Here is a 14,776-nt window from a genome sequence, read left to right on the forward strand (position 1 = left end):
GAGTAACCAAATCATCAGAGTAACCAAATGCCCTCGTGTCGTCATACAAGAGGAAAAAGGGGCGGGGCTGTACTCTCTTATCGGAAGAACAGTGATTGCTAAGTCCATGTACTATTTGGACTTAGCAAACTCAAGCAAGGGTTGAGGGCCCCTCAGGGGCCAGGTGGACGGAATCTTTACTTCAAAGCTTCTCAATTGAGGTTCAGGGTGGAGAATTGTTATTTTAACCCCCAATTATTGAACTAAGGTAAAAGGGCACTTTTGTAATGTGGTACCGCTCACCTACCACCTCTTACCTACCGCTCACCTAGCTCCCACCTACCACTCTTTTGCTTCTATAAATAGAGAGAGTGTGAGGCTTAGAAGTGCAATGGAAGAGATCTTAAGCTACCACGAAGTAGGAGAGAATAACTAGAGAGCTAGAGAGGAGGAGAGCATTTTGAGGTCTTGTATCAAAGTGTCGCTTGAGAGGGAGGCCATAGAAGGAAGATGAGGGCTCATCTCTATGTATAAGTTATGTATTCTCCATTTTTTTTGCCTTAGTGAAATATTTGATTGATTCCCTCCCGTGGACGTAGATCCAGTTGGATCGAACCACGTAAACGATCTGTGTTTGATTGTGTTATTTGCGTTTTCATTTCTATGTCAGGAAGTACATATCTCACAATAACTCGTCTATTTCTAGCTCTATATATCTCAAAATAACTTTATTTCCCAATCATTAATGTATTCCGACATAATAATAGTGATTTGTTCATTAAAATGCTCAATTAATTAGCTCAATCTGTTCTAATTTTAATAAATTCTTTTGGCGGCCTACTATTTTCTGATAATCACCAACTTTGAAGAAGTCTAAGAAACATGATTTATTCAATGAGTGATGATTTAATTAAAAGTATAGTTCTTGGGTAAACTATTATTTTTATAGTTTTTATCTTTTTCCACCAACTTAATGTTGTTAGCAAGAATTAAACATCATGTGAAATTTCTTAAACAATGAGTTATTACAAAAAAATTAATTGATCTAGCTATAGCCTATACTCTTCGACCAAGATATTGTGCGCTTCAGCCCACAAAGTCACCCATCCTATAAGTGTTGCTACATGATCACCGATAATTTTGATGTTTCTAATGAAACTCTAACCGTTATATCAAAAAAGGCCTTGTTGTTAAGTGTTCAGCTTCATCATACTCATGTGCTTCAAAATAATTATTCCACTTAAGTAATCAGCATCCTTGTTAAAATTACAAACCCATAATTATCCACATGGTGTAAGATTCTAATGGTAGCCCCGATAGATTCTAAATGTGACTCCCACTGTGTAGCACTTTATTCTATATAAGATTCAAAACATGGCTCCCGTGATGTAGTATTTTGTTATATATAACACAAAATAATTCCCGTATATATATATCTTCAGGCTCATAAGGTGTTCTGATACCAATGATAATAAAAACTAAAATTCTCATCCGAGATATTGTTTGCATACCCTAAAGAAAGAAAGAAAAAAAAAAAAAAAAAAAAAAAAAAAAAAAAAGAAACTTTCAAAAAAAGAAATCAAGAAAAAGTACCTTTGAAACCATTGGAGTAACGGCATTATTTTGTTCAGCTCCTGCAAACGCCTGTATTATCTTTCCGAATAGAATTGTCATGATAGGAAAAGCAGCTCCATTTCCCAGCGCTCCAACAGTCCCCAGAATCATTAGAAAGATGTCTGTAGTATCAGCAAATGAGAACAACCTGTAAAATGGCACACTGTGCTTGTCCTTTTGATTCATCTCACCAACTTCCTCCATATCGTAAACTTTCAAGATCACTTCTCCGCTCCTTGCCTCCCCATAGCTGCTCTATGGGCCAAATAAATACATGCTACTACTCCTAATTCCGATATATTTTCTAAGAGGTATCTGGACCTTTTGCGGTTCTTTGGTTTATGTGAACGACAGAACATACAATGAAGCATTTAAAAAAAAGCCGAAAAACAATGTGGTGGGCCGTGCTTTGATTGAGTTCGTTAATTACTAAGTTAAAATATATATATTTTGTAAAGAGATCTAACACTCATGAACGTCGATTCTTTATTATTTTTTCTATTGTTGCCCTTTCATTGCATTAAAGAGGTTCCTTGTTTAAAATATTTTAAAACTGTTATTTTATTATATTAAATTAAATAAATTGGTACTCAAAAAGAAAAATTTATAAATGTATACTGAATTCCCACATACTTGGGGCTAGAAACCATGGTCCCACTTACACATATAAATATTGTTAAAAGAGATGGACTTGTAACAACTAAATAAACACATATTGCTCAGTCAATTCTTGTTCGATTACGATGCTCTTTGTGTGTTGGATCTGTAAATACGCAAGACTTGTATGGTAAATGCAAAAAACTTACTCCCTAGGCAATTTGCGTTGATTTAAAAATTCTTTTTAAAAATATTTATCTTTGCAAGTCGGCCCATGGTTTAATGATTACCCTCAAATATGTGGAGGCTGACGGTCCGTTCGGGGCAACTTATTAGATGTGGTGATAATTTGAAAACGCACCTAGTCTGGTTTAGGTAAATTGCGTTTTGACAACTTATGCGTTTTCAAAACGCTGAAAACAATGCGACAACTTATGCGTTTTCAAAACGCTGAAAACAATACTTTCACACCGCACCTATTTAGGTGCGATGACAACTAGGTGCGATGACAGCTTTCTGACTGTGGCCAATATTTTCCAAAAAAATAAAAGTTTGTAATAGCCACTGTGCCAAGCTTATCGACAGATTATTTTTAATCAGTTTATCAGCAGATTATTCAATAAGCTGCAGCTACCCTAAACAGACCCTAAATCCCAATAGTTTAGGTGACCATAAATAATTTTAAAATTTTTTTTGAGTGCTGATTTATCTAATTTAGATTGATAAAATTACCGTTTTAAAAATTCAGCCTTTTATATTTTAAAATCTTTAAAAGATCTTAGAATTTAAACCGGCACTTCAATTTTTATAAATATTTTTGCTTATTTTTAATAATTAATGTCTGAATAAAATGATGTATGAAATGTATACTTTAAGAATATCTTTGCTGATATTTTAATTATATAATTGTTCTTCAAGATGAAGCTTATAATGATTGTACGAGATGACCAGATGAAACTTTAATGATTAGACGAGATTGATAAGCGATTTTATACAAGTAAAATGAAATGACACATGAATTTGCGAAAGCTTGATAAGCGATTTTATACAAGTAAAATGAAATGACCAGATGAAACTATAGGCATATATGACCATATACCATAACAGCAAATAATACATGAAAATGAGATAACAATCTGGATTTGTGATTCATCTTAACCGGTTTACTGAAATTCTTATATTGAAGTTTTTAACTTTTAATTTTCAATCAATAATAAAGTTAGTTTATAGTCTCTTTATACTAACAATCTTGACCATTGCATTAAAATGTTTCTTTTATATTGCAAATATATGATTAGAGGATGTCCATTCACAAAAGAAAATTATCAATTTCTTCCTACTTGTTCTTTTATGACTCCATAGTAATTAATAGAGCATACTTGATTTGAATTTTATATACGGGCAAAAGTTTGGAGAAAAATCAAAACAATAATTTAACATTTGACACATTTATCTTTCAAAATTCTCAATGTAAGGATTTGTCATAAACCAAAAGTTTTATAAACATAGTTCATGCTTCTACTAGATAAAACATAATTACAAGATACATTTATTTAAAATTTGCAAGAAAAAGTAAAAGGAGTAAAAGAGAAGATACAATGTAGGATGAAATTTTTCTCTGTGAACTATTTCTTCTCATCTTCCCTTTTTCTCACTTGGGTGTTCTCTTTAATGCTCTCACACTCATTCTCTTCACTATGAACACTCTCCAAAATAATTCAAAGTCACACAGTATACACCTTAGAGCCCCTTATTTTAGTCAGCAGAGTCTCTATAAAATAACCATAGAAACTTGCTATGTACCCCCTAATCGTCTTTGAAACTACTTTAAAATTGAAAATATTTGGCCATTGGTGTGGTTTTTTATTGTTAGGGCCACAATTGGCCTCAAAAGATTTCCATCTAAATTATCAAATAAGATATTCAAAGAATAATATACTATTATGGAGAATAGAAATTTTACCTTAAAATGAATCTAACCATTCAGATGAGATAATTCTTTGTGATTTTTGAATCTATGAAACCAGGATCTTTCCCTTACCTTCTAAGCGTAATATAAAGTTTATTTTATTATGGGGCATAGTATTCTTATGAAAAGGCACTCTCATAATTAATTACATCTAAAGAATTATCCTTAAGAATAGTCTCGGTTAAAGTTATGCCTTATATATTTCTTATTCATCAATGAATGCTTGTGAGATGATAGAGTTGAAGACATACATAAAAGGGGTAGACATAGAAAATGGTTGACTTCACTTGAGTTCTTAAAATGTTTGCACCCTTAACGATTGGACCAACAGTTGATAGTCAGATTAATGGTACAAAGCTTGAATCAAGAGTTAAGTTTGAGAAAAAAAATTGAAGTTGAATTCAATTTGATCTGGTTTGATTTGAATGGATTTGGATTGGGTAGAGCCAAGTTTGAAAGGATTGGGCTAAGTTAGAGTTAGGTTGAGTTTGATTTTGAAAAATATTGAGTTAAGTTTGATTGGATAGAGTTAAGTTTGATTAGATTGAGTTTGGAAACATTCTAATCTATGGGTAGGAAAGGGTAATATATTTCTAGATCGAGTTGAAGCCCTAACCTAAACCTCTCTAAACTAGAGACTATATGTGGACTAACCTAAATCATGGAGTAACACAGCCAGTTAAGATGTCCATGGTATTCCATCATCCCAGGTAGATTAATATCCTTAAACTATTAACTAGTAGAATAACATGAGTTCTACCTTATAGTCATAATAATAACTTAAGGTAGTCCTTTCCGCTATAAAGTGATTTTAAGTATCTTCATTCATAACATGGGATACTTCATTCTAGGATACTCTTATAGTCTAAGGGGTTGGGTCAATTTGTTTTATAGGTCTTAGTCCTTAAGTCTATTTATTGGGAACTTAATAAACTAACCTAAGGCTTCTAGAATTGATTATTTAGGTGTATGTGTGGACATATGTTTTCATCTATTTTAGCTATCTTAAGTTCGCAATTTGGTGCTATTCTAGGGTGTGGTGAGAAGGATTAGATCTTAAATCCCCCCTAACTTTGCACTCACCTCTACAGTAAGTTAAGAATTTCATAGCTTCATCAAGATAAGCATTAGTAAAAAAAGAATCAGCATTGAAATAATAAGAGAGATCAGTCAAAGACAAGAATACATTGGTGTAGGAAGAAGAAATATCTATATAAGTTTCTCTCACAAATACAAATTAGTCCAAAGCTTTAGGTAGATTAGCCTAAAATTCTCTTATCACTGGTATCACAATGACAGAGGGGCTATAACAAAAATTTTCCCATTTCTTAGTTTTATTTGTTCTTTCAACCTCTCCCCCTAGATTAAAAATTCCACTCTCTGATATCAACTTTTTTGACACTAAGAGGTCATTGTATCGCTTATGAGCTTCAGAGCTAACAAACTTCTTCTTATCAGAAGAAAATTTGGATTTTCCACCCTTAGTTTTGGAGGCCATAGGAAAGGTCAAATAATTACAATGCAAGGAAATGAGGCAAAGCAATAATGTAGATGTGTACTTGTTGGTTATGGAATTATTCAAATTCACCAACGGAAGTCCCTACTTCTTCATAAATTTCAAAAACACCAAAAGTTCTCAAATGAAGAAAAGATATGCAAGCTTTTGACCTCATTTTTGGCGAGGTATGGGTTTCTCCTCTCTAGAAGCCTAAGATCTAGCCATAACACATACCTGTGGACTATCTTAGAAGCTTAGTGATGGAACTTATGTTCCTTAGAAATTCTAAACCCTTCCTTAATCTTTCTTGTGTATAGTTCTAACATCTAGCACTTAGAAGGTTGGAACCAACATGAGCAAGATCAAAGAGAACTCTTATAGGATCAATGGAGCCTTAGGATGACCTTGGGTGGCTTGATTTTTGTCTCTTGCACACATACACTTAAACCAACCACAAACCCACACACTCTAAGCCCTAAATCACTTCCACTTGAACCTACCTCCTAGCTCCTTTTGGAAACTCATATAGGAGGTCTCACGTCATTGGCCTTTTGCTAAGATGGCTAGGACCAACATATGGAGGGTATAAAATGAGTTCTCCTATGGATTCTATGGCTTTAGGGTAGCTTCATGGCTTGTATGTTCACCCTACCCAAAATTTTTTTCAAAATTAGCAAAATAACCTTTAATCACCAAAAAATACCCACAAATTTTTCTAAAGGGAACACAATTGCCTGAAACTCTTAGGAGGTTCCATATATATGATTGATTTTATCTTTACTATGATCATTTTCAATACCTCTATAGCAAACAATAAAGCCAAAAAATTTCTTGAAAGTTATACCAACTATGTACTTAAATAGCTTCATCTTCAGATCATACTTCCTAAGACACTCAAAAATAACTCTTAGCTCAAAAAGATGATCCTCTTCGGAATGACTCTTAACCACCACATCGTCTATGTACCATTTGACTAGGTGATGTAATAGGTCATCAAATATGTGAATTATAACATGTTGATAGGTTGTCATGACATTCTTAAAACCAAAATGCATAAGCTTATAGAAAAAATATTGATAGAGGTATGAATTGTCATATACTATTCTTCTTTTAGAGCTATTGGTATCTTATTATAACTAGACAACCCATTCATAAAAGATAACATTACATGAGAAAAGGCAACACATATTATAAGCTCTAGTGTATGTGGAGGAAAACTATATTTTGGGCAAGCCTTATTTGGGTCTTGAAAGTCTAGGAAAATGTGTATTTGTATATTTTTCTTTCAAATGGATTTGAAATTTTCCTAGCCATGTTGGATACAAAAATTTTCTAATAAAATTAGTCTCAATGAGATTCTTGATTTCATTAATCACCATTTATTTATATTAGGATGTATTCCTTGAAGATATATTTTATAAGAGTGTTACTCATTTATGGCTAAATTAAGCACAACTATTTCTGGAGCAAAATCGAGCATCTCAACATAACTCAACATGAGGCAATTGTAAAATTCTTTCAAGATTTCTATGTTTTTATTAGTAATAGAATCTGATAAGAATTTGCTTATTAAGGTTGGACAAGGATCGTCAGTTGTACCTAAGTAGATCTTAATGAACTCATCAATATTCAAAGAGACATTATCCTTCAATTGAAGTGGAGCATCCTTGACCTCAACTTCCTCATTTTAAGTGGCAAGAACCTCATTACCTTCAGATGTAGAAATCATTCTACATGAGGCAATAAGAAGTTTTCCTTTATCTGGCTTTTAACATATCACAAGCCAAGCATTTCTCTAGGGCCTCTATTTTGCCACATAGCCTTACACATTTTATCTTGGTTAACAGAAAAATTTTTGTGCAATGATGCACTAATACTTGCTGGGACTTAAGTCAACCATACTGACCCAACCTGCAGTTACACAATTATTTAATTTCAAAGATACAACCAAAAGCATGACCTAATTTATATGTAGCGGTTAGTGTGCAAAATTAAATATTATATAAAGATGATAAAAAAAGATTTACACACTAGGGGTGCTACGCAAGTATACATATCGTTTTAAGTAATATAGGATTTTCTTTTAAAAACTCTAGTATCGATCTCACAAGGAAAAGCTAAAACTCTTACATAATTGACTTTAATAAAACCTACAATTAACTGTAGAAAACTAACCCTTAAAAACCCCAGTATCGATCTTCCAACTAACACTCAAGTTTTTTTAGATTGAACTTAGCTCACTACAAAGCTCAAACGACACTAGGGGTGGTTGTGCAATTTAGGAAAAGTCTTGTTAAGAAGGTTTAATTAAAAGATTGACCCATGATTCAACCATTGGTTTCAGATTTTAGATTACTAGATTACTGACTTCCTAACTTATGTCCCCAAAACATTTAAGTCATTCAAGTCAATTTCATCTTCCAATGTTCAACAATTTGAATAATTGTATTTATACCCTTCCTTTCTAAAATAGAGGTTCCTTCTTTTCTAAAAAGGAGCTTAATTGGTTTCTACCTCTTACCCTCATGTTTCAATCACCTTAGAATGTCACTTAGGATCCAAGTATTACCCTTTAAACTCATAGCTCACCCAAAATTTTGATTTGGAGTGAAAAGGTGGAATTTACAATTTTGCCCCAAATAATTTTTCCCCAAATGCTCCTATCTTCATAAAGCATTTAAATTAATTCACATGGGCTTGAAAGTTTGCTACCTATTTCTCAAGGGCTAATTAAGGTACCATAGAGGAAATCATATTTTTCTGATTTTTATTTTATTTTTTATAATTATTAATCCAAAAATAGAATTTTCTAAAGTTAATTCATTAATCAATCAAAGTAAAGTTTCTATCATTTGGAAAATTATTGGAGGTTCACCTAGGTTGGAGAATCACTTGGGTTAAATTTCATGAATTTTTGCATTATATTATACTTTTTATAATTATTTATTTAGTTTGATGGTTAATTAAATAAAAAATGTATATTTTTTGAAAAACCAATTTTGTATTTTTGTTTGCTCTCTCTAACTCAAGGAACTCAGAGAAATTTATTTTATAATTTTCTGATATTTATTTTATTTTTTATAATTATTTTAATGAAAAATTAGGAAAATACATTTTTATGCATTTTAAAAAACATATCTTTACTAAGAAAATTAGGAAAATTATTTTATTTGATCCCAAGTTGTCAGTGAACAATTATGGATATTTGGTGTATTTTTGTATTTTTGAGATTTTTTTGAATTTTTAATTATCAATTGAAAAATAGCCCAAAAATGGACTATTTATTTTAATGTCAGATTTATTTTCTTCAATGCCCCTAGTCACAAAGTACACTCCAAACCACTTTTCAAATATTTTGAGTTATATTTTAATTTTTATAATTATTTTTGTGCCAAATTCTCATTTTCCTCGAAAAACACACTGTAGCGGTTACATCAAAATAAAATGGTTCCAAATTTTTAGTGGTTCCAAATTTTTACAGAGGCTTAAGGTGATCATGAGCTTCAACATCGCTCAATTTTTATAATTTTTTGAATAATATTTTATTTATTTAATTTTTTTATTTAAGAAATTTTATTTTAAAAACTTTTAAACTTAACTTTTATTTTTCTTACACCCTCTGACCACAATGAACCTACCAAAGAAAACCCTATACTTTTTTAGATTTTTATTTTAATTTATATAATTATTTTAAGCAAAAAGGGTGACTTAACTTTGGAAATGAGGGTTCACCATGCTAGAAGTGCTCTTTGACTATAGAAAAATCTGAAAATATTTCCAATCATAAAGAGAAAAAACCCTTAAATTTTCATTTTATGGTAATTCATATTTAATTAATTATCATTTAATGAAGGTTTAGGGTATTTAATTAATTTAAAAATAAATATAAGTTAAATAATTTGATTTTTTTCCACATGATTGTTCTCTGTTCACTGAGCACAGGGGCATTTTTATTTTTTTATGATTTTTCTACACCAAGTTATGAATTTTTGAAGTTTAATGAATTAATTAAATCAAAAGAAGCCTATTTTTCTACTTATCCTCTTCGGTGCCATGCAATCCTCAACAGCTCCGAGTTTTCTACGTGCCACCGCGCTATTAGACACCGCCTTCTGAGTCAGTCGCCACACATCCCTTATTTACCAGTCCATCTATTCATCTAACGTGTTTTCTTCCATCCGTTCGATACACACGCGATTAGACGACCCTTAGTCATCGTCCCAAATGACCTAACCCGTAAACAATTCATTTTCTAAACCTAATTTCTCCCTCTATTCTCAACTAAATCATGCAAGGTTTGATCTTACACCATCATCTAGTCAAAATGAACATGTAATTTCTCCCTCTATTCTCAACTAAATCATGCAAGATTTGATCCTACACCATCATCTAGTCAAAATGAACATGTATATACGGTTACATGCTCATGAAATTAAACTTTTCTTCAGAATTAGTGAAATTGAGCCGAAAATTAAGGTTGGTGGTTTATACCTTTGCCCATAAGGCGAGGCCTTGATTGGGTTCTTCCAAAAGCTTTAGTGGAGTCCAAGGACTTTCCTCGAAGTGTCCCTTTCATCTGGTATAAGGTCTAAGTAAGAGACGCGGGCTTGGTCTAGCTCTATGAGAAAGGGCTCAAATGATGGGGCTTTTATTGGGGAACTTCTCCTCTTGCTTAGTGAAGCTTAAGAGTGAGTTAATTTATTGAATTGATAGAAAGGGCTCAAATGATGGGGCTTTTATTGGGGAAGTTCTCCTCTTGCTTAGTGAAGCTTTAGAGTGAGTTAATTTGGGGAATTGATTTATTTGGAGGGATGGACGTGAAAGCCTTTTTTTTTAATTTGAAATTGAGGTTAACCAGTGGGAATTGGGGTAAGAAAGTGGTGGGGATTGACTTCTCAGAGTTCCAAAGAGGTCTGGTGAAAATTTGGCAGAGTTTTGTTAGGGTTTGAGCACTCTTATCGATTTGGCTTGGGAGGTCTGCTATTTATACAAAGTGCTTTGGTGGCCAATAGGGCATGCCATGGTGGCAAAGCAATCGCTTAGGTGGGGGGAAGAAAGGTTGTGATGGACAATTGAAGTGAGCCAACTCAGGTGAGTTGAATTTTGAGTTTTTTTCCATTTGAGCCCCTCGGGCATGGTGTATATTCCAGCGACTGAGGTGGCTGACCAGCCAGATCCAGGTTACGTCTGAGCTCAGGGAAGTTAGGGGGACTGAGTGGTCAACTCATATTGATTTTAGGTAAGGTCCAAGGTGAAGATCTAAGGTGAAAATGAGGCTTAGGCTAAGAGAGCTAGGTTAGGTTTAAACTCTTGGTGAAGTGGTTAGGTCTGATCCCAAAATGGTTAGGGTGCTTAGATTGACCCTAAGGAAGGTTTGGGTGAGGTCAAAAAGCTGGATTGGTCATGAGGAAAAGTTTTAATTGTTGCATTGAAGAGGGAAAGTCCAAGTGAAGGAGGGAGGGGGAGTTGTCACCTCCTTTTACCATTTTTGGCAATTTTGACATTGTGATGTCCATGGAAGGCTCCATGGGACATGTCTTTCCATGTATGATGCCATGGTAAACTTTCATGCAAAAGGGAATTTATTTTTATGAAATTCTTGGGGAGAAGATACCATCATGCCCAATTTGGATAAAAGCTCATTTGCATGCATGGTATGATTGTTATGATGCCCATGATGAACATTTAAATTAGAATGTGATGATGAGGAGGGGATTTTAAGTCATGTGGGCTCAATTTGGGCCTTTTAAATAAATGCCATGGGCTATTAAAAATGCATGAGTTTGGGCTTTTAAAATATGCATGAATGATTTAAATTTAAATTAATCGCGTGCTAATCAGATTGGGCTTGGGTTTGAACTTTGAAATTGAGTAGGCTAGGAATGAATTGGATGAAAATTAGAGGTCAATTTGATCAATTGGATGCAAATTTGGGGTTTTGGGCCTTTAGAGGCAATTTGGGAAATTTAGGCAATTTTGGTGGATTTGGACATAATTGAAGACATTGGGAGATTCAAATTGATTTTGGGGACATTTAGAGTAAATTTGGGTATTTTAGGAATTTTTGGAGTAATTTTGGAAAATTTGGGGAATTTATGGGCAAAAATGGGATTTTGGTCAAAATGGGTCAATTTGGTCAAATTGGGCCCATTGGGTGGTTGGGATTGGTTTAGGGGAGGTTTGGAATTATTTGGGAGGTTTTGGGAATTTTTGGGATATGAAGGGTATTTTGGTAATTATTTGCAAATTTAGGGTTATTTTGGAGAATTTATGGTGTTTTGATCAATTTAGGTAATTTGAAATGATTTTTCATGACTTTTAGAGAGAATTTGAGGATTTGGGCCACTTTTGGAAATTTCGGGTTCCAAGGGCATTTTGGTAATTTTGTTAAATTTTGACAAAATTGGGTATTTTATGTGGTTTAAGGGTTTAGGGGTGTTTGGTCGTGGGTCTTGACAACACAACCACTTTGGAACCAAGTGTTTTGCCAAATGACAACTCTCTTGCCAAATGACAACTCTGACAACTCTTTTATGAACCTTCACATGTTGGTCCTAGCCATCTCAACCAAAGGCCATAGACTTGGGATCATCCATATGAGTTTCTTAAAGAACAAAGGAAAAATGGTCCAATGAGTGTAAATTTCAGAGTTTTAGGACAAATATGGAATTGTGATGTGCTTGAGTGTGTGCGAGATAAATTCTAGCCACCCAGGGTTGCCCTAAGTTCAACAGTTTTATGGGGGCTCATCCTTGAATCCTGACATAATGGTCTTGGTCTCAACTTTCCAAGTGCTTGTGCTTGAGTTTCATGACCATCCATGTAGGGTTTCAAAGAGAGCTAGGAGGTGGTTTGAATTTCTATGTAGGTGGGCTCCATCTCTAGTCTTCTAGGATTGTTAAAATGAAAGCTCTATGGCTAGATCCTAAGCACTAAGAGGAAGGAATGACCTCGCCAAAATTGAGTTCAACAAAGAACTGGTCCTCCAAAGGTCCCAATACACGTCTTAATCTCCCCTAGGTCATGAATTAATTTATATTAAGTAGTAACAACACATTTGCAACTCTCAAACTCAATCAATTAAATACACACAAAAAATCTAAAACAACTATACTCAATTAATTTTGATAACTATAGATTTACTCCCACAGAGCGATTTGTTTAACGTCGTTAGCCCGACCTATCCACATCTTACTCAAATTAACTCAACATTAGGATTTCATTATATATAGATCTATTTCCCTCAAAGTAAGGTTTTAGCCTATGTTCATTCACTTTAAAAATTTTTTCATTTTCAGATCCTTGATATCTACAACACCACAAGGATAAACTTTTATTACAATGAATGGCCCTAACCACCTAGACTTCAGTTTCTCAAAAAATAAATTTGATCTTAAATTGTATAGTAAAACTTCTTATCTTAGATTCTTTACTAAAGTCTTCTGATCATGCCATATTTTCAGCTTTTCCTTATAAATCTTTGCATTCTCATAAGATTCTTTTTTGATTTCCTCAAGCCCATTCAATTGCAATTATCATCTCTCACTAGCATCTTTCAAGTTATTATTAAATTCTTTGATATCACAATAAGCTTTTTGCTCCAATTCTCTGGTAAGTGACAAGCCTTCCCAAATATGAGTTTATATGGGGTCATTCCTATAGGATTTTTGTAAGCCATCTTATAAGCCCTTAGTGCTCGATCCAATCTATCACAACAATCCATCATATTAGGATTTATAGTTTTCTCTAAAATTCTTTTAATTTTTGGGGTGGACAAATCTCCTAAACCATTGGTCTGAGGAAGATAAACAGTGGCAATTCTATGTCTATTACCATAATTTTTCACTAATGTTTCAATCTTCTTATTCCTGAAATGACTTCTCCCATCGATAATTGTTACTCTTGGCATCCCAAATATACTAAAAAAATTTCCCTTTAAAAATTTTGCAACACTTCGAGCATCACAGCAAGGTAAAACTATAACTTTTATCCACCTTTAAACATAGTCCATAACAACTAATATGTATATTTTTTTGAAAGATGGTATAAATGGTCCCATAAAATCTAAACCCCAAACATAAAAAATTTCAACTTCTAAAGTAACATTGAGGGGTATTTCATTTCTTCTAAAGATATTGCCTACCTGTTAACATCGATCATAAGTTTTTACATAAGTATTAACATCTCTAAATATCGTAGGCCAATAAAATCCAGATTGTAAAATTTTATATGCAATTTTATCAATCCCAAAGTGTCCCTCAAAATTAAATTCATGATATTTTTTAATAATTTGTTAAGTTTCTTCCATAGGTACACATCTTCTAATAATTTGATCCTTACATTGTTTATATAGATATGGCTCATCCCAGAAGTAAGATCTTGCGTCATACTTAAATTTCATTTGTTGTGGGTATGTCAAACCATAGGATAAAATGTGACTAACTATGCATTTAACTATGTTGGCATACCACGAAACACGTCCTTCAGTTACAATATATAAATTTTCATCAGGAAAATATTCATTAATTTCATTTTTAATGTAGTTTGAATTTTCAGGTTCAAGCCTAAATAGATGATCAACAATCTGATTATCCGTTCCTTACCAATGTACTACTCCACATTCTTGAATCATAAGGACCCATCTGATTAACCTTGGTTTTGCATCCTTCTTCAACATCAGAATTTAATAACAGTGTGATCTATATGTGACCGACGACTTTATATATATGCGTTTAATTCGATAAAGATACAAATGTATTAAATGTATAATTCTTAAAATGTATAATTCTCAATAATGTTAAAGTCACACTTATCAACGCAAGTATATGTATCGCTCAAGTAATATAGGGCTCTAATGGAGTCCTAGATATCGATCCCATAGGGAATAGTTTAAAACTATGAACTAAGATTTTGGAAAAAAAAATAATACTTTAATCACAACAAAGAAGTTCAATTTGCTTACCTGTCACTAATAGAAAATTGAAATAAATATGTAATTTTATCTATGAAATAACTAAATATAATAATGAAGGTACGATTGTGATATTCAATATATAAGAAAACATTTTTCTCCTTGTCAAGAAATTATAGTGAATGGATAAAGTGAATTAGTTCAAATT

General features: G+C 33.0%; 1 protein-coding gene across 1 annotated transcript in view; it reads right to left on the reverse strand.

Moving 5' to 3' along the window:
* LOC110024702 (ABC transporter B family member 21-like) overlaps window positions 1-14,776 on the reverse strand; it is a 62,091-nt gene that overhangs the window by 8,468 nt on the left and 38,847 nt on the right. Inside the window, 1 exon segment of the mRNA XM_020724814.1 lies at window positions 1,573-1,848. Coding sequence (XP_020580473.1) covers window positions 1,573-1,848 — 276 coding nt within the window.

Source organism: Phalaenopsis equestris, unplaced genomic scaffold (genome assembly GCF_001263595.1).
Source record: "Phalaenopsis equestris unplaced genomic scaffold, ASM126359v1 Scaffold000268, whole genome shotgun sequence".
NCBI lineage: Eukaryota > Viridiplantae > Streptophyta > Magnoliopsida > Asparagales > Orchidaceae > Phalaenopsis > Phalaenopsis equestris.